The sequence below is a fragment of the Triturus cristatus genome, chromosome 10 (genome assembly GCF_964204655.1).
Source record: "Triturus cristatus chromosome 10, aTriCri1.1, whole genome shotgun sequence".
Lineage (NCBI taxonomy): Eukaryota > Metazoa > Chordata > Amphibia > Caudata > Salamandridae > Triturus > Triturus cristatus.
The window spans coordinates 914,706,865-914,727,344 of record NC_140593.1 but is presented as its reverse complement, the minus strand read 5'-3'; the positions used below and the strand labels follow the sequence as shown (position 1 = coordinate 914,727,344).

The 20,480-nt window shown below is 41.1% G+C and overlaps 1 protein-coding gene across 1 annotated transcript in view; it reads right to left on the bottom strand.

Annotated features, from left to right (window-relative positions):
- Positions 1-20,480, bottom strand: part of LOC146796253 (uncharacterized) — a 253,960-nt gene that overhangs the window by 112,473 nt on the left and 121,007 nt on the right. Inside the window, exon 3 of the mRNA XM_085631284.1 lies at positions 151-264. Coding sequence (XP_085487410.1) covers positions 151-264 — 114 coding nt within the window. The remainder of the gene's footprint in view (positions 1-150; positions 265-20,480) is intronic.

The following is a 20,480-nucleotide window of genomic DNA, read 5'->3' as shown; positions in this document are numbered from 1 at the left end:
AGGAGTTCCACCCAAAGGGGTTGTGTTGTGCCTTACTGTAGAAACCAAGACTACATAAATTAATGAATGAGATATATTTAAATAATTGAAGCTACTGGATAAGACCACAAATATATAATTATAAGCTGCAGACATGTAAATATGAAATACTTTGTCAGGTTCTCCTGGTTTGGTTGATGGCCCTGCAGTGGTGATTAACTCCTGACTATCTCCTTTGCCGTTTGATTGCATGTGCTTTTTCTTTTGGGCTGGTGCATCAATGGCCTGAAATACAGAAAAGTTAAACTATTTAGACAGGTACGTAAAGGTTTAATGTTTCTAGTTTTCTATCAATAGTTGTGTCATCATCATCTAATATACTTTAGTTCAATTACAAACCTTAAATAGCTTTACAGAAAAACATACAATATCACACAAATCATTGTCATAGTAATAACAAAGTGTATCATAACACGGGGGATCAGAAAAGAGAAACCTCACAAAGAATTTATGTCAGAGCACAGTCCAGAGACAAAAACCTAAAAATCAGGTTGATAAGTCATTTGACTGTGCCTCAAACTCTAACAATAAAACCTGTACATGTAGTGTCGAAGAGGGTACCCCCCTCATGTCCAAACATAAGAATATAATAGTCAAGCAACTGTAACAAACTGCAAACAGCACAAAACATTCCTATAACATTCCAAAAAGGTGCATTCATAATATAAACTAATATGTACATAATAAAAGGTAATGCATATACTTTAAATAAAACATCAATTCAATGGCCCCTGCATGTTCTAGAAAGAATTACAATTATTTACCTTTCATCTTTCTAAGTAAGCAAACAATGTGCAAAAATCTGTTTAGGACAAAGGCAATAAAGGGCACAGTATTGGTTGAAAAAAATCGAATTGCTGGTTGAAAAGTGCAGAAACCCAAAGTAAGACATAGAGATCTAATCCATTTGTGTCTAGGTTTCCCATATATTGGACAAAAAAATAAAACATGTTCAATATTTTTAGCAGCACTATATTGACTACTCTCATCTCTCCTTTTTCTAGGAGACCGGAGCCTTAGAGCCGTAATACAGGTCAGGTGTTGTTACCTACTCATGGATGTGCTCCCTTCATTGTCTGGTCACCTCTCTGCAGTGATCTTAATTAGGGTTAAAATTAGGCCTGGGCGGTAAATTCCGTTCCGCTTGCGGAATTTGCAGAATTTGGGTAATTTGGAGAACGTGAAATTGCTAAAAATTCAGCAATCCGCGGCTTTGCGAAATTTTTTACTTGTTCGCGCTTTCAAACTAGGTGTTTGCGAGATATTTCCCCCGAGCACCCAAACAGTGTTCGTCAACAGGAAAAAAGCATTGCGAATGGGCGGAATAAGCAATTCCGCATGTTTGCGGAACTCTTGCATGCTCACGCAGATTTTTCACCGTTTCGCGGAGGGCGCGACTAAGCAAATTCCGCCCACCCCTAGTTAAAATCTCACTCAGCTGGGTCAATAAGCAGCTGTCCATCAAGTCAGGCGATGTTTTTGGTTTATCTATAAGGGCCAGCAATGGGTTTGTAAATAATATTTATAACATCTATAACTGTAGTCTGGCCAATAATATTGCCTACCCAACATTAAACATCTTAGATAATGATCTGGAGCTCTTGTCCTATAAACCCAATCTTATTCTTATGGGTGACTTTGATGGACAAGTTACTTACCTTCAGTAGCGCCTTATCTGATAGAGACATAGTCTAGCCACAGATTCCTTACCTTAGAATTCTCCGCAGGTGCCCTTTCTTGATGCACTGACGTCAGATTCTTGTGTGACTAATTTCCACGCCTAAATGAGGAGGCACCATAGAAACTGGCTATGGAAACAGTGTGCCAAAAAGAAATATACATCTTTGAATTAACCACTACAGGTGGTAAGGTACTTTATAATGAATCAACCACCACAAGTGGTAATGTACTATAAAATAATTTTAAGAAATGAATCTTGCAGGTAAGAAGAAAACAGTTTGCAGAACGGGGAGAATGGATGAATCAGTAAGAAACCCGTGGCTAGACTATGTCTCTACAAGATAAGGCATGAAAGAAGGTGAGTAAGTATTATTTATTTTTTGATTAATAAACATCATTACAATCACATAACGAAAAACGTGTATCATTTAAAACATGAGTAAGACAGTAATTAAAATCCAATCTCCATAAAATGCTGAAATTACCGTTTGTGCAACATTATTATATGCAAGTTTGATGTGCAAAATGCGATTTAGAGTGTTCCATGTCAGTGCCAGATTAAACAATATGTATGTGAGAAATAAAGTGGCACTAACCCCAGCCTCAATCAACCTCTTTTCCTTAGCTAATTAGGCTTGATACGACATTACGAAATACAATTTTGTGTGCAAAGATGTAGCAGGATAATACAAATTGTACGTCATCTACAATGTAAAATATCTGACGCAATTTTTTTGTTTTGTTTTTTAGGATAATAGTTCAACAAAATGTGAATTGCTTTTGTGTGTGCAAAATTACTATCTTAACAATTGCGATTAAAATTAAGACTTTGTTGCAAATTGTAAGTTTGGTTGAACCTACAATGTAAAATATTTTGTATCCATTTGAGTTCTTTAAGAACTCAACAGCGACTAAGTGACAATGGTTGGATCCTTAAGGCCTCTGGTAATTTTAGCCATCAGTCGCTGAGTCCTTCCTGTTTGTCTTTAATTTTTAGTCTTTGATCACTTGTGCTCAGGAATTTTACCACTAGGCAGTTCGGTTGTGCATCTTCTCCAGAGCAGCAAGAAATTACCGTTGCCTACAGATGTGTATTCCTTTGACATTGAAGAGCAGTCTCAGCAGTGCCCTTCGCTCTTGTGACAGTTCCTTACATCTGCATATCAGGTGGACAATGTTGTTTATCTCCTCCCCACATAATCGGCAATGAAACGACAAGGGTGCTTCCATGGTGAAGATGGAGAGCTGATGGTTGGATGCCAAGACAATATAGCAGATTTTCCACCTTTATGTTCTTGGAGAAGCCAATTGCTAAGTAGCCTTGGGTAGTTGACTTTATGTAGCTTTGTATTGTGGACCATCCATGTTGCCTTGTCCAGCAGAAGGGAGGCTCCTTTGGCAGATTTATTCACCAGTTTTTCAAAACATTTGAGTCCCTGAGGTCTCACAGAGGCCTCACAAACGAAGCCGTTCCAGGGCGTCTTCCTAGTAGGATCTGGCAGCGCCCTTTTTAGATGATAGTTCTAGCTATAAGTGGGCATTTAATGTAATAGATAATTTTTTTCTGGCTTTTATGCCAGCATTTGACCTATGATCCCTTGCGGGCCAGCCTTTGTCTCTGGATGCCAAATTTGAGTCTTAGTTGGGCTGGGGATGTGTAACTTGACAGATTAAAAATCATTTTCAGGGTTTTGGTGACCATGCTATCTATAGTGGCTGCGTCTCTCCCTCGCATGGCCTCTCTCCCATATGTAATTGCCTGAATCAGTTTTGGCTGCATCACTTGGATCAGCGGAAGGCTTGTACCAGCGATACAGTTTTAAATGGTTTTCAGAGCCACTACAGTCGCTATTCCCTTTCTCTTGTTGGCCGCCCTTTGGGTAGAAAATAATCCTTTGCTATTGATGGTGATTACTAGGTATCTGTATTCTAAGATAGCTTCCAATAGTTGTTTCGCCAAATACCATCAATGGGTTCTTTTACGCCTGTGCTGATTCAAACTCATGACTTTAGATTTGTACAGATTTATAGTCAACTCGTTCTCCTCTGAGAAGCTTTGTGATTCACTTAACAGATGTAGAAGGATGAATGGTGTGCGGCTGATAATGATAAGATTGTCTGCATATAACAGGTGTGAGGAGACGTGCCCCCCCATCTTTGGAGAGTGTGAGTTGCATTTATCAAGTCTTGCTGACAAATCTGCCATGAAGAGGTTGAAGAGTGTTATGGGTACACAGCGATGTTTCAGCCCCTGTATGGTCGGAATCTTTTCTGTGAAATGATCTCCTGCCCTCCTCTTTACTTGAATCCACGTTATCTGTGTGTAGGAGGATTAGTTATTTCAGGAGAAGAGATGGAATGTTCCATTTATATAATTTACTCCATAGTTTGTTTCAGTTTATCCGGTCAAAGGCTAAGCTGCAATCTATGAAGGAAACATGCAGTGGCTGCTTAGTTGCAATGGTAGATTCAATCAACAGGGAGAATGTTAAAATGTTGGTAAAAGACCCTATATGTTGATGGAAGCCCGTTTGATTCAAAGGGATGATTGTGTTTTCCATTGCCCATGTTTGTTAATTCATTCAGTAGTATCCTGGCATAATACTTGGCGTTACAATCAATCAGGGCTACCAGTCTGTAGATTTTTGGGCTTGTTACCTGTCTCTTTTTTGTAAATCAGAGAGATAATTGTTCAAATACAGGTTTCAATACTTCTGCCCAATACTCCCTGTCTAATTTGAACATCAGTAGAGGTATCATTGTTGGTTCTGGGGTGCCCTCTCTACTGCCCTCAGATATTCTTTCAGTTATTTGGTTGGAAGTAATGGCAAAGGGTTCCTGATCAGTCTGTGTTATATCCTTTCTCCCTGTTCCTTTTTTTTTAGTATGAGTGATGTCTCCACAGAGAGCTTTGTTGAAATGAGCATCAAGAAAAGTTGTCCAATCTTGTTATGTTAGGTGAGAGTTGATACACTGATTTGCTGGGTTTCATAATTTGTTAATCCTGTACCAGAATTGAGCACTGTTATTAGTTTTGATATCATGCAGTAATCTAAACAACAGATTGTCTTCAGTTTCTTTTTTGAGTTGCCAATTATTTTCTTTTGCCTTGTTTTAAGTTGCCTGAGTTCTCTTTGGGTCTCTAAGACCAAACCCCCTCTTTGGAGTTTCCACACTACTTTTGAGATGCTTAATAGAAGCATTTTTGGAGATTGCAGACTCCCTTGTTGCTGATTCACAGAGCTTTTTTGGCATGGGTCTTTTTTCCCATGGATGTCTCACCCAGTGCCTTTGTGAAGCATTCCCAGCTTGTCAGTGTATTTGATTCTTCCGCTTGTTTGTCTTGCAGAATTATTTTTGCCAAGGCCATTCATTTTTCTGGGTACCGAGTTACGCATTTAGGTCTTTTGTTGTCATAGGTAATGACAGGACATGACGCATTTACAGGCTGCGTTATAGCAGAAACTTGCAAATGCAAATTTATCACTTGTGGGAGGTGGTCGCTATGATCAGTCACTCCTATATGATAATCACCCACTTTATGAAACAGTGGAAGCGATGCAAATGTGGAATCAATTATTGTACTTAATACTGTGTTATGGAAAGTCGCAGTCAGGAACAGTCCCCCGAAAATCGCCCATTTAAAGCACAGAACCCTAGGTGTTCTAATCTTACTAAGACTTTTTCACAGTCTTAGTTTATTTTCCCCAGTTGTTCTTGACTTGAGGGGGGATATGTTGTTGCAAAGCATTAACTTCCAATGGGTCTTCTTCATTAGTTGTGCCCAGGATATGCAGATTAAAATTAAAATGATGATAAGCTTTGGAATTCGCTCTTCCATTAAAATTCTAATTAGTTCCTCTTATATTTGTTTAATTCCCCTGGCCTTGTCTCGTGGATGCAGATATACATTTAATATTATCAAATGGAGGGATTTGGATGACCCATGTACCATCAGTTTTAGAGCTTGTATTACATTAGGCAGTGCTAGCTTAATTGATAGCACTTTAACTGAGTGCATGTCCTTGATTGAGGTTTAAATAGCTAGTCCTCCTTCGGAATAACAAAATGTGGCTAATTTTACTACTGGTGAATGGTATAACTTAAAACCCTGTAGTTGAGTTGGCTGGTCCAGCCGGGTTTCCTAAAAAATAATAAGATAAAACGTGTAGAAATATTGAAGGAAATAAGTATCTTCTAGCTTATTCCCAAGCTCATTTAAGTTCCAGAAGAGCCTCAAGATGTTAGCTTGTCAGAGGTCTTTGCTTTAGCTGTTTATTGTCCTGGCTAGCCAACCCCAGTCATGAGGTGGAGTATGTACCCTTGCTTTCGCTCCCGGTCCTGTTTGTACAGATTCTCCTGAACGGGTTGGGGATTCAACTGCGTGCTCTCCCTCACACAGAATATGTTTTTTTGCTTAATACGTTCATGACTGGTTTCAGAGTGATCCTTGGATCTAGCCAGCAGAGGTTCAAGATATCTTGGTTTGTAGTATGGTATTCATTTGATTCCCCAGGCGCTTAGCTGTTCATGTTTGCTTAATATCCTTTTGGCTATGTCAGTTGATGCACAGACTGCTTTGGTTGCCTCGTTCCCCAAGTAATTATTCGGTTCTTCAAATTCAATTGATTCCAAATCGCTTGACCTTAGATCCGCCAAGCCACTGATTGTCCTTAAAATTCATTGTATGTTCCCCCTATGTAAGCTGTCCCCCCTTCCTTTGGACTTGTATTCTGGATAGAACAAGGTGGTATGCGCATCAAGTTGTATCTGAAGGTTCCTGCTCACTGTGCCCTTTCTCCAGGTTCTTGAGGAAGTCCTGAGCTGAAGTGTACTGAATCTTGCTCTTTCTCAGTAACTGGTCCTGGATATTGCTGGGTGGTTGGTTCCATCCCTGGGTTTTTTTGTACTCATGTGTTTATGCTGTTTGTTGCTTGCAGGGGTTCTCCCCCCATTCTCTGCTCTCTCAAATTGGGAAAGCACTAGGCCAGAGTGTACTGCATCTCGATTTCTCCTGATAGCTGGCTTTGGATTTTGCTGGATGGTTGATTCCTTGCCCCTGATTTTATCTGGCGGTCCTATATTTGCCCTTTTAGTTTCTTGCGGGGATAGTTCTGCCCTGTTTTCTACACTCGTGCCCAGGAGCAGTTGGATAAGGTTCACGTCTTGGTCAGCGATTACTGATTTATTCTCTAATGCCCCCAGTGGTCTATCTGCTGCAAATTGAGTTGTTGGGCCACTGTTCAAGTATTCTGCTATGTCAGTCTTCTTTTTCCGTCCTTCCCTTTCTGCATGCCTGCTTGCCTGCATAAGCTTAGCCTCATTTTGGGCATGCCTAATCAAATTGTTAAGGTCGGCCAATTTGGTGTCAATGTTGAAGGCATATATTGACAATGAGTTTAAGATTGATAGTTGTTAATCCATTTTGCCGGATTGATATTGTAGTGCATTAACTGACATTTGCATTGTGTTTAATAATGAAAACCATATATTGTCAGTTCCAATTGTGCTATCCTGTTTGGTGCTGTTTCAGGCATCCTGGTGGTTTTTTTTTCTTGCATACTTATGATGGTTGCGGAGCGTAAGAGGCTACCAGCTTTTCCCATTCTTGTTTCGTAAAATAAGATAGGTCTAAAAATTTCTACACCAGAATCTGGGGTGCAAGGTAACTTGAGCCATAAATTCTTGGCGGGGGATATACTGTGAGAGGCCTTCCCTGGAGATGAGGACCTAATCTGTGTTGCTACCAGGTGACATTTTGTATTCTTTAGGTCCATTTCCACCAGTCTTGGAGATTAGAGTCGGCTGAGTTCCTAGCGGTAGATACCTCCTTCTTTTTTATACTATCTCTTTTTTTTTATTGGAAGAGTAAAAAAAAGGATATCATATAAACATTCACTGCTGCCAGAAGGTCAGAAATTACAGAAACATGTAATCTAGTTGCGTAGCAGCAAAAATCATAACTAATTCACAGTTAATAAATAAATAATAAACCATGAATATTATATTGCACATCTTTCCAATTCCACCTTTTACTTTAAACTAAATTCTTTCTATTCCAGAGCACCACACAGACTGCAGACCTTATAATATGAACTAGATCTCAGAGCACATCTTCTTTCCAGTTCTTTGATTCTATTTACTTCTAATCACCTCAGCTGGAATGTTGGAATTATTTCTGACCTACAATTTAACAGAATCATTGATCCTGCAATCAAAACAAGAAGATATATTCTGTTTCTTTGCGAAAGGCCCATTTTTATGTCCGATGAATATCCCAGAGGTGCAGTCTGAATGTCTATAGACTGTGCCAATTCTAAAACATAAAGGCAATATAAAGCAATCTCTTTCCAATGTGATCTAATACCCGGACAGCTCCAAATTATATGGGTCCATGTCCCCACCCCCTCCTGCTTACATTGAAAACAGTTGGATACAATTTCTCCAATATATTCTTTGTAAAAACACAGGCGTTCTATAAAGCAGCCATTTGGAGCAAAATTGCATTTGCCTAAAATTCACCCCTGTTATCAAAGTTAAATTAAATTCATTAATCTTGTTCCATACGTTAGGGGTAACAACAATAATTTATTTAGCATGCCTTCTTGTTTCATACTTTCTCATAAACCATTACACTTTTATTTTGCCTCAAAATCAAAATCCATCCACTGATAGATCTTTTGTTTCTGGGTTCCAGCAATTCCTCAGCTAACTCCTGGCTTGCCTGTATTCTGCATACATTCAAATCCCTCAGAAAATAAAGGGAAACTGGAGTATATTTTTGGGCAACCTAATCCTGTGTTCTATATCTTCCTACACCTTTCATGATTCTCTATTTTAGAGAGCTGATGTTAAACTGACACCATTACATTCCCACTTTAAGGCAAAACATTTCCCTAAAAGGTGTCTTTCCCCCATATAAACATCCGTTAAATGAGTTAAACCATTGATCATTGGAATTTCACAATGCTTGAATATCTGTGCCTTCCATTTTATGTACCAATGCAAAGTCTTACATCTAACTTTTTGGGGGGTTTTGGTAAATTGAAAAAATCTATAATACCAGATTCCTGAAAAAATAATTCCCTCAAAAAATATCGAATCCGTAGCTATTTAAGGGACTTGATACATCTAAAAGTGCTTTGTGCAAAATTAGAAAATATTACATTTTTATATTAGGAAGAACTAATCCACCTTCTTTTAAGAGGCCTATATAAAGCTAAAAGGTGCTTTATTGCCCATATAAAAGCTGTGAACATACCCTCTGTTTTCTTTAAAAAACCTAATCTTGAGAATCAGAGGAATAGCAGAAAACAGGAAATTAAATAAAGGTAAAACAGGCATCCTGATTAAAATTATATGGCCCATTATAGAGATCAGAAACTTGCTCAATCTAGTGAACCGTGCCTTCAGCTTGCTGATAAAGGGGATATAATTTAACTGAAATAAGTTATAAACATTCTCTGTGAAATACAGCCCCAAATATTGCTTGGGTTTTGAATTGATTAACCCCTTGCATGCTCATGACGGAACCACTCCGCCATGAGCCACGGGCGCGCTGTGCTCATGATGGAGTGGCTCCGTCATGCTGCGGCCGTTGGCGGCCGCTCCGCCCACGCGGCACTGTTTCCCCGCCTGTGCGGGCGATCAGCGCAAGTGGGTGGAGTCATGACGGAACCACGCCGTCATGAGCACAGCTCGCGCGTGACTCATGACGGCGTGGTTCCGTCATGAGCATAGCGGCGCCGCGCTCACCCCAAACCCCCCCAGCGCTGCGGCGGAATTCGCGCCGCAGCGAAGGGGTTAACGGATAAAATTCATGTAATAAAGTGTCTTATGTGAAATTGCTTGATAAAATCTCCATTTTCAACTTATTAATCTTGTAGCCTTCCAAGTCTTGGTATATTTGGAAAACTGCAAAAAACATTTTCTGATTTTGTACATCTGGCTGTAAAAACAACACAATATCATCTGCAACTAATTTAATGGGAGTGATACCACTTACAGACGGATTTATATTGGGAGTTGTGCAGATTGCAATAGTTAATGGTTCTATAAAATGAGCAAAGAGTATAGGTGATAGAGGACAGCTTTGTCAGTATTCTCCTATTTAAGGCACATGTTCCAATATTTCTTGCATTTATAATTACTCGGGCTTTAGCTCCTTTGTATAAACTAGATGTTAAGTAAATCAGTCTTCTAATGAATCCACATTTTTTGAGAATAATAAAAAGGCTCTCCCAATTTATCAAATCAAAGGCCTTTTTCGCATCTAAAACATCACCTGTGCTGGTATGTCTTTCTGTGCAAAGACATCTAGGGCATCGGCTAAAAGAATTATGTTAAAAAATAGATGTCTGCAAGGCACAAAGATCTGGATGAATTAGCGCTCCGATAACTTGACTGAACCGAGTAGCTAAAAGTCTTGTAATGAACTTGTAATCTACGTTTAAAAGGCTAATGGGCCTATATGAATTGATGTTTTCTTCATATTTTCCTTTTTTTTTAAACTAACTACTGTTGACAAGCAAAATGGAGCCAGGAATTCTCCTTCCTCCAGAACATGATTAGCCAATTCTAGCAATTCTGGATTTGATACTGATGCAAATGTTTTATACATTTCTGCCGGAATATCATCTTCCCCACAGGCTTTTCCATTGGCTAAAGACTTCACCACTGTTTCACTCTTGGTAATGGTGATTTTTTGCCACCCGTGCTTGTACTTGATCTTGTGTTAATCTTGGGATATCTAGCTTATCTAAAAAAAATCATTGAGCATTCCTGCATTCCCCTGTTGTTGAGTATTGTATATGGATTCATAATGTTTAAAAAATTCCTCCTGAATTTGTTGTGAGTCTTTAATGATTTTTTTGTCACTGGGTCTTTTACTTGATATTATCCTATTTTGCTCTTAGTGATATCTTGTCTGCCAAGCCAGAAGCTTCCCTGCATACTCACTCTCTTCAAACACCTTTTGTAAATATGCGTGATTTGGCTGTGTATCCTCGTGTGTAGTAATACTCCTGTAAACATGATCCAGCTTTCTTAAGAGCGCCCTTATTGGTTGTTGTTGGGGAGCATTGCATGTCAGCACCAGCCTGATTTAATTCTGTCTCCAGATTTGTCCAGAGTATCGAGCTTTCTTTTCTCATTGCACATATTGTAGAAATTATATGCCTCCCATATATTCTCAATACTGGCTGAGCATTGCTTATTTTAAAATAACTGGGTATCTCTCTCTGTATCTCATAGCACCACTCCTCATCCTCAAGATTCACATTCTAATGGCTCTACCTTCCAGTCGGCCTTTCCACCTTAATGCCTGTTATTTCCATCTTTACTAAGGAATGGTCAGAAAATGCATTTTGAATAAGGGAGTATCACTTTAACTGCAAATTGTGTGTGTAGAGAAAAAAATCAAGTCTGGCAGCTGACTTATGCCTGTATTCACAAAGGAGCAACAGAGGGAAAAGAAAGCCTGGTCGCCCTCCACTCATCAAACATCAACACAACAAAACCAGATTTCTAAGGCGCTTTTTATTAGCCTTCCAACTTTCATCAACGTGTGTGAATTACTGCTATTTGCTCAGTTGTACTACTCTATTTTATTTATTTTTTTATAGTAGTCACACTCCGTGTAGTCGCCTTTCTTTTTTTTTTTTTAACTATTTTTACAGAAGACAGTCCTCCAATAACAGGGTTTCTTCAAACTAGCCTGATGTAAACTCCGCAATCACAAACTGTGAAAAATAATACAAAAAATGTGGGAAAACAAAATTACCCCTCACGTGCGCACCACCAATGGCATAGCTGGTTGGAACTCACCAGTTGTGCCCACTTTTATCATCATAGGTGGTCATTTTGTTAAAACATAAACGAAAAAGTGTCTAAACAAAAAATTATAAGAATCAAGTGCAGTGAAGTGAAATAGGTTGCATCCCTCGATGTAACCAAGTGTAATATTAAAATTGAGAAAACACTCACAAAGCAATCCTTTATTATTTACTGAGTGTTTTTATCACATTAAAATGAATAGGTTGCCATTCATGCATACCTTTTCAAATGCCAACATGTTTCTTTGCCGCAATAATTTAGGCAAATTCATCCGGGCCAAAAACACTTCGTCAAAGCACCCGTATTGGACACAGCGTTATGGAAGACTGTTAAATGCAAAAAAGAGAAACACACAACAAAATATTACGTCATTAACCCCTCAACCAGCCCGGAAATATGAAAAACATTGTTTTCAACCTGTGTGCCTGGCAATATTTACCCTCAGATAGCCAACGTTTTGTATACCAGCTTCACTTTTGAGGTCACCTACAGAACTCCATTTATGAGTCCTCCTTGCGAAATGACCATATAGTTATTATGTCAATCTAAAGTAAAATCAGGAAAGAAGTTTAAAAAGCCTTATTTAGCAACATAAAGGACGAAGAACAAAAACAGGTACACGATCAATCAGCAAGTGTATATGGGAAACAGTTCACCATTAACCATCGTAATAGCATGCTCGCATATGCCAATCCCATTTCTAACAAAGCCCATATGTTGAAGTTAAGGTATTGTTTCCCTCATCCATAAAATCAAGTCCTTCAGTTTCGAAACCCGGACTATCACCCATTTAGATATCCGAGACCCAAACCGCCCTCTATCTCCTTACTTTTCGGGGCCTCACGGAGCTCGTTGTCAGCTGCCGTGGCGTCCCATCGCAAACACGCCAATTTTCAAACTCGCCCCTAAGATCACGTGCGCGACAACAGTCACGTGCCGGGGGTCTTTTTTGGTACGCGTCGCAACATGGGCGCCATTTTGTGTTGGGAAAACGACAAAACATTCATGTGATAGCGCTGGTGTTCGAGATACACCTCTTCCAAATCAAGTTTATTTCTAATAGAGTTTTTCACATTATTTATTGTTCTTAAATAAAATATACATTAACTTTCCTCTAGCTTGTACAAAGGGAACCAGCGCACTAAATACTAAGAGGAAAGCCTACATAAACGTTCTTGCCGGCATTTTTCCAAAATACTTTTCAAAGCACATGTCCAAAATATCCAGAGGCAATTGTCTAAGGAAAAGGGGGGGGGCGGGGGGGAAAACCCCTCACTACGCCAATTCGATATCAAATGGATGATATAGTCAGGATAACTTATCCATAAATATGGACAACCATTTCTCCTTCGCATATTATATGATCTCGCGACACCTCCTACAACATGATATTTTATATACATACAAAATGTCTCTCTCCCCAAAAGAGGTTAACCACAACTTTCAGCACCGTTCATGCGGCATGTCATTCAGAACAAACTTAACATAGTGCAGTTATATATTCTCTGGAGATACTAGTATTGTATTGTATTGGTGCTTATATAGCGCACTGTCACCCTACGGGTATCCTGGCTCTCTGACAAAACAGAATCACTAATGCTGAGAGATTAGGCAGGACGGAAACAATCAGGCTGCTGGAAAAAGCCAGGTCTTAAGGCTCTTTCTGAATTCCATTAAGGAATCCATCTGTCTAATCCTCAGTGGGAGCTCGTTCCACATCCGAGCACCCACCACACTAAAAGCCCTCCCGCCCATCCTGGCACGTTTGAATCTAGGTTGTGCCAGCAGGTTAGCGCTGGAGGAGCGCAACTGTCTCAGGAGGAGATACCATGTAAATCTTTCCTGAAGAGGGACAGGGCCCGTCCCATGTGTTGCTTTATGGATCAGACAAAGGGATTTAAAAAGGACCCTTTCTCTGACTGGCAGCCAGTGGAGCTCTCGCAGAGACTGAGTGGAAGAGGAGTCGCACCTACGGTTTAGCGCCAGCTTCCCTGCAGCCGACTGAACTCTCTGTAGCCCCTGCAGGATGTATTTGGGGGCCCCTAAATACAGGGAGTTACAATAATCCATTCTACTTAGTACCGTGCTCCTTACGATCATTGGTCGCATGTCTTCTGGCAAAAGCGGAGGAATCCGGCGTAGTAGCCGTAGTAGCCCAAAACACACACTGGCTGTCTTGCTTGCCTGCGAGTCCAATTGGAGATTACTATCAAACAGGAATCCGAGGTTGCGTATTGTATTGGCTAGAGCCAGTGGAGCCTCATCCGGGGCGAGCCTGAACTCCACCGGCAGGTGTTGAATCTGCCTTAACGGCGAGTAGTACAGTACCTCAGTTTTTCCTCCATTAAACTGCAGGGAGTTTCTCTGCAGCCAGTCTATGGTCAGCCTCATACAGTTTTGAAATTGTTCTAGGGGGACCGCCTGTTTTCCCTCCAGTGAAAATGCCAATTGCGTGTCGTCTGCATAATTGACTAACTCAACCCAAAACGCCTAGATAATCGAAAATAGTGGCTGTAAATATATATTAAAAAGAATGGGGCTGATGCTGGAGCCCTGTGGTACCCCATAAGCTACGGGGGTTTTTCCAGAGGAAAACGACCCCAGAATTACCACCTGTTGTCTCCCCGCCAGGTAAGAGCGGAGCCACTGCAGTGCCCGGCCCTTTACCCCTATTTCCTCCAATCGCTCAAGCAGAATTGGATGACTTGCTGTGTTGAATGCGGCTGACATATCCAGGAGCACCAAGACAGCGGTGCTCCCGTTGTCAGCCCGCATTCGCATATTGTCCATCATAGTGATCAGGGCCGACTCCGTCCCGTGACCGGGACGGAAGCCGAACTGGTCCCTGTCCAGCAGGTGATGTTCTTCCAAATAATCTGAGAGAGATCTACTCACAGACTTTTCCAAGATCTTAATAGGAAAAGGGAGGAGGGAAAAAGGCCGGAAGTTAGCCGGATTAGTTGGATCCAGGGTAGGCTTTTTGATCAGAGGGGACACCACCGCCTGCTTCCATCCCTCCTGAACTGAACCTACTTCCAGAGATTGGTTACAGATCTGACGCAACCAAGGAAAAGTAAGGTGGCCATATGACTTCCACTCTTTCTGGGGCAGGGGGTCAAGGGGTGAGCCAGAGGAGATACTGTAAGCCATTGTATCGAAGGTAAGGTCCGTAAAGGTAGGAAAGGTGACCAAGGAGTATTGCTGGTCCGAGGTCCCCTTAGTTACCTCTTTACCAGAGTCCTGAGCAGCCACTTCGTTGTCCTTAAAAAGGTCAATGATCTTTGCTACTTTATCCTTAAAGTGGGTGGCGATCTCATCACACAGCTTTTGTGAAGCTTCTACTTTGTTCTCCAGGCATGTTGGAGCTGAAATAGTTCTTACAATTCTAAAAAGTTCCTTAATCCCATTTGGTGCTTGCACAATGGATTTAGCATAAAAGTTAGCCTTACTTTCCAGGATAAGCAGTTTGTACCTGCTCTGTGCTATCTTTAGTGTAAACTTGTCCCTATCCAAATACCCCTTCCTCCAAGTCACCCTAGAGTTATCTCTTAAGGAAACCCTACATAGTACATTGCTTCAAGGTCTATAGAGGGTTTAATAATTCAGTGTCTCTAACACTGATAACAAAAAGGTTTCAACAAGAAGGTGGGGGGCAGGGGCGGCCAACTCTTATAAAACTTTTAGCATGTTAGGAGCCCCTAACACTACAAGAGTGAGCTCCCGAGACCTGGTACAAGGGAGTTACAAAGTAACCCACCATCTCAACAGGTTTCTGCCCCTGAAGAAAAACCTCAGACTACTGTAAAAGTCACCCAACTTTGTTCCACTCAATAAATTCATTGAGCCCGCATTGGTCACTTTTTTCTTGATATAGCCAGCGGGCTTCTTTTGAGGCTAAAATCCTCTCGATGTTCTGTGGGCTCCCTCTTACCTTTTCCAGGACAACCCATGTGAAACTGTGCTTTTGCAAATGGCAATGTTGCACCAATTTTGTTGTGAGTTTTCCTGAATTTATAGTGCTAAGGTGTTCCTGTATTCTCACTTTGATTTTTCTGGACGTAAGCCCTATATACTGAAGATTACATTCAGACGTCAGCCTATACACCACATCTGTGGTATTACAATTGCTGAAGTGTGTAAGGAACCACTCTCTACCAGAAGTAAGGTACACACTTGAGGTTTTCTTAGTCAGTGGACACACCGTACAGGACCCACAGGGATAATGACCATTTGGAATCTTGGTTTAAATGTTTTTTAGTGTCAGTGGTAAACGGGTGTGAACTAATTTGTCCATAAGATTGCACGCCCTCTTGAAAGCAAATCTTGGTGGTGGCATCTTGAAATCTTTGTTAGACAAAATAGACCAGTGTTTACGTATAGATTTTCTAATTCTTGTAGCCAACGGATCAAATGTCCTTACCACCGGAACACACTCATCTTTCGCTTTTTCAGTCTTTTCTAACAATACACTCCGAGGAGTGTTCAAAACCCTCTTCTTTGCTTGTTTTAGTATATTAAGGGGGTAGTTCCTCTGCTTCCATCTTTCACTGAGTTCTTCAGGATGTTCCAAATATGTTTTGACCGAGGAGCAATTCCGGCGGTAGCGTAAAAACTGCCCAACCGGCAAATTGTCCCTCAAGGCTCTCGGATGGTAAGAATTATATGACAGAAGAGAGTTTCTGTCTGTGGCTTTTTGATGGACACATGTGGTCAACACATCTTCATTCACTTTTATATCTAAGTCCAGATACACCGCAAAACTGTTACTGTATGACCAGGTGAATCTTAGACTAGGATCTTGTTGATTCAGCCAATTTAAGAATCTCAGAAGAACCTCTTCCGCTCCTGACCAGATGCAGAGCACGTCGTCTATAGAACGCTTCCAGAGGCGTATATTCCTCTGGAACGGATTGGTGGACTGATAGACGACATGCTCCTCAAACTGGCCAACATATATACATGCTAGACTGGGCGCCATAGTTGCGCCCATTGATGTACCTGTAGTCTGGAGATACAGGTTCTCCTTGTAACAGAAAAAGTTCCTCGTCAGGGCCAGTTCCACGCACTGCAGTACAAATGACTGAGGCGCATCATAGAACCATTCTTGGTCCCCCAGGGTGCGTGCTGCTGCCACCAACCTTGCATCCTGGGGGATGCAGGTGTATAGTGATTCTATGTCGATGGTAACCAAGAGCTCTCGGTTACCATCAAAACGCATTCCATCCAGAATATTCAAAATCTCGGTGGTATCTTTAACAAAGGCCGGTTGTTTAATGATGGATGCACATAAAATGAAATCGGCAAATTGGGACAGGGGTTCTAAAATTGATTGGATCCCCAATACAATCGGTCTTCCGGGGGGGCGTGTGGGTTTATGGATTTTAGGAAGGATATAAAGAGCTGGGATCCTAGGTTTTTCATTAATAAGGGATTCAGCTTCCTTCACTGTAATCCATTTATTCTCCTTTGCTTTGCACATCATCTCTCGGATTATCTGTTGAAGTTCTCCTGTGGGGTCACGACTAAGGGGCTGGTAGTTGGTACGTGCCCCCAATAGTCTATTGACCTCAGCATCATAATCAATCGTTTTCATCACAACCACTGCCCCGTCCTTGTCAGCTGGTTTTATGGTCAGGGAGTGGTTGTTCTGCAAGATCTTAATTGCATTCCAGTCTTCTCTTCATATTTCTATGCTTTTGATTATTATTCGTTGTTTCAAAATTGACAATATCTTGCAAGACCTTGGCTTCAAAGACTGCAACATCAGGTCCTAGAGAGGTGGACGGAGGACCGAATTGTGGTGGTCTTTTAAGATTGGTGTTAAACAGAGCAGGGGAATCTTGAGTTTTAATCCGAGAGATGGTGGGCAAAGCAAAGGAGAATAAATGGATTACAGTGAAGGAAGCTGAATTCCTTATTAATGAAAAACCTAGGATCCCAGCTTTTTATATCCTTCCTAAAATTCATAAACCCACACGCCCCCCCCCCCGGAAGACCGATTGTATCGGGGATCCAATCAATTTTAGAACCCCTGTCCCAATTTGCCAATTTCTTTTTACGTGAGTCCGTCATTAAACAACCGGCCTTTGTTAAAGATACCACCGAGATTTTGAATACTCTGGATGGAATGCGTTTTGATGGTAACCGAGAGCTCTTGGTTACCATCGACATAGAATCACTTTACACCTGCATCCTCCAGGATGCAACGTTGGTGGCAGCAGCATGTACCCTGGGGGACCAAGAATGGTTCTATGATGCGCCTCAGACATTTGTACTGCAGTGTGTGGAACTGGCCCTGACGAGGAACTTTTTCTGTTACAAGGAGAACCTGTATCTCCAGACTACAGGTACCTCAATGGGTGCAACTATGGTGCCCAGTCTGGCATGTATATATGTTGGCCAGTTTGAGGAGCAGGTCGTCTATCAGTCCACCAATTCCTTCCAGAGGAATATACGCCTCTGGAAGCGTTATATAGACGACGTGCTCTGCATCTGGTCAGGAGCGGAAGAGGTTCTTCTGAGATTCTTAAATTGGCTGAATCAACAAGATCCTAGTGTAAGATTCACCTGGTCATACAGTAACAGTTTTGCGGTGTATCTGGACTTAGATATAAAAGTGAATGAAGATGTGTTGACCACATGTGTTCATCAAAAAGCCACAGACAGAAACTCTCTTCTGTCATATAATTCTTACCATCCGAGAGCCTTGATGGACAATTTGCCGGTTGGGCAGTTTTTACGCTACCGCCGGAATTGCTCCTCGGTCAATACATATTTGGAACAATCTGAAGAACTCAGTGAAAGATCGAAGCAGAGGAACTACCCCCTTAAAATAATAAAACAAGCAAAGAAGAGGGTTTTGAACACTCCTCGGAGTGTATTGTTAGAAAAGACTGAAAAAGCGAAAGATGAGTGTGTTCCGGTGGTAAGGACATTTGATCCGTTGGCTACAAGAATTAGAAAATCTATACGTAAACACTGGTCTATTTTGTCTAACAAAGATTTCAAGATGCCACCACCAAGATTTGCTTTCAAGAGGGCGTGCAATCTGAAGGACAAATTAGTCCACACCCGTTTACCACTGACACTAAAAAACATTGAAACCACGATTCCAAATGGTCATTATCCCTGTGGGTCCTGTACGGTGTGTCCACTGACTAAGAAAGCCTCAAGTGTTTACCTTACTTCTGGAAGAGAGTGGTTCCATACGGACTTCAGCAATTGCAATACCACAAATGTGGTGTATAGGCTGACGTGTGAATGTAATCTTCAGTATATAGGGCTTACATCCAGAAAAATCAAAGTGAGAATACAGGAACACCTTAGCACTATAAAGTCAGGAAAACTCACAACAAAATTGGTGCAACATTGCCATTTGCAAAAGCACAGTTTCACATGGGTTGTCCTGGAAAAGGTAAGAGGGAACCCATAGAACATTGAGAGGATTTTAGCCTCAAAAGAAGCCCGCTGGATATATCAAGAAAAAAGTGACCAATGCGGGCTCAATGAATTTATTGAGTGGAACAAAGTTGGGTGACTTTTACAGTAGTCTGAGGTTTTTCTTCAGGGGCAGAAACCTGTTGAGATGGTGGGTCACTCTTGTAGTGTTAGGGGCTCCTAACATGCTAAAATTTTTATAAGAGTAGGCCGCCCCCGCCCCCCACCTTCTTGTTGAAACCTTTTTGGTATCAGTGTTAAGAGACATTGAATTATTAAACCCTCTATAGACCTTGAAGCAATGTGCTATGTAGGGATTCCTTAAGATATAACTCTAGGGTTACTAGTATCTCTAGAGAATATATAACTGCAGTATGTTAAGTTTGTTCTGACTGACATGCCGCATGAACGGTGGTGAAAGTTGCGGTTAACCTCTTTTGGGGAGAGAGACGTTTTGTGTATATATAAAATATCATGTTGTAGGAGGTGTTGCGAGATGATATAATATGCGAAGGAGAAATGGTTGTCCATATTTATGGATAAGTTATCCTGACTATATCATCCATTGGATATCGAATTGGCGTAGTGAGGGGTTTCCCCCACGCCCTTCCCCCCCCCCTTTTCCTTAGACAATTGCCTCTGGATATTTTAGACATGTGCTTTGAAAAGTATTTTGGAAAAATGCCGGCAAGAACGTTTCTGTAGGCTTTCCTCTTAGTATTTAGCGCGCTGGTTCCCTTTGTACAAGCTAGAGGAAAGTTAATGTACGTTTTATTTAAGAACAATAAATAATTTTAAAAAACTCTATCAGAAAAAAACTTGATTTGGAAGAGGTCTATCTCGAACACCAGCACTATCACATGAATGTGTTGTCGTTTTCCCAACACAAAATGGTGCCCACGTTGCGACGCGTACCAAAAATGACCCCCGGCACGTGACTGTTGTCGCGCACGTGATCTTAGGGGCGAGTTTGAAAATTGGCGTGTTTGCGATGGGGCGCCACGGCAGCTGACAACGCGCTCCTTGAGGCCCCGAGAAGTAAGGAGATAGAGGGCAGTTTGGGTCTCGGATATCTAAATGGGTGATAGTCCGGGTTTCAAAACTGAAGGATTTGATTTTATGGATGAGGGAAACAATACCTTAACTTAAACATAGGGGCTTTGTTAGAAATGGAATTGGAATATGCGAGCATGCTATTACTATGGTTAATGGTGAACTGTTTCCCATAAACACTTGCTGATTGATCTCGTACCTGTTTTTGTTCTTCGTCCCTCATGTTGCTAAATAAGCCTTTTTAAACTTCTTTCCTGATTTTACTTTAGATTGACAAAATAACTATATGGTCATTTCGCAAGGAGGACTCATAAATGGAGTTCTGTAGGTGACCTCAAAAGTGAAGCTGGTATTCAAAACGTTGGCTATCTGAGGGTAAATATTGCCAGGCACACAGGTTGAAAACAATGTTTTTCATATTTCCGGGCTGGTTGAGG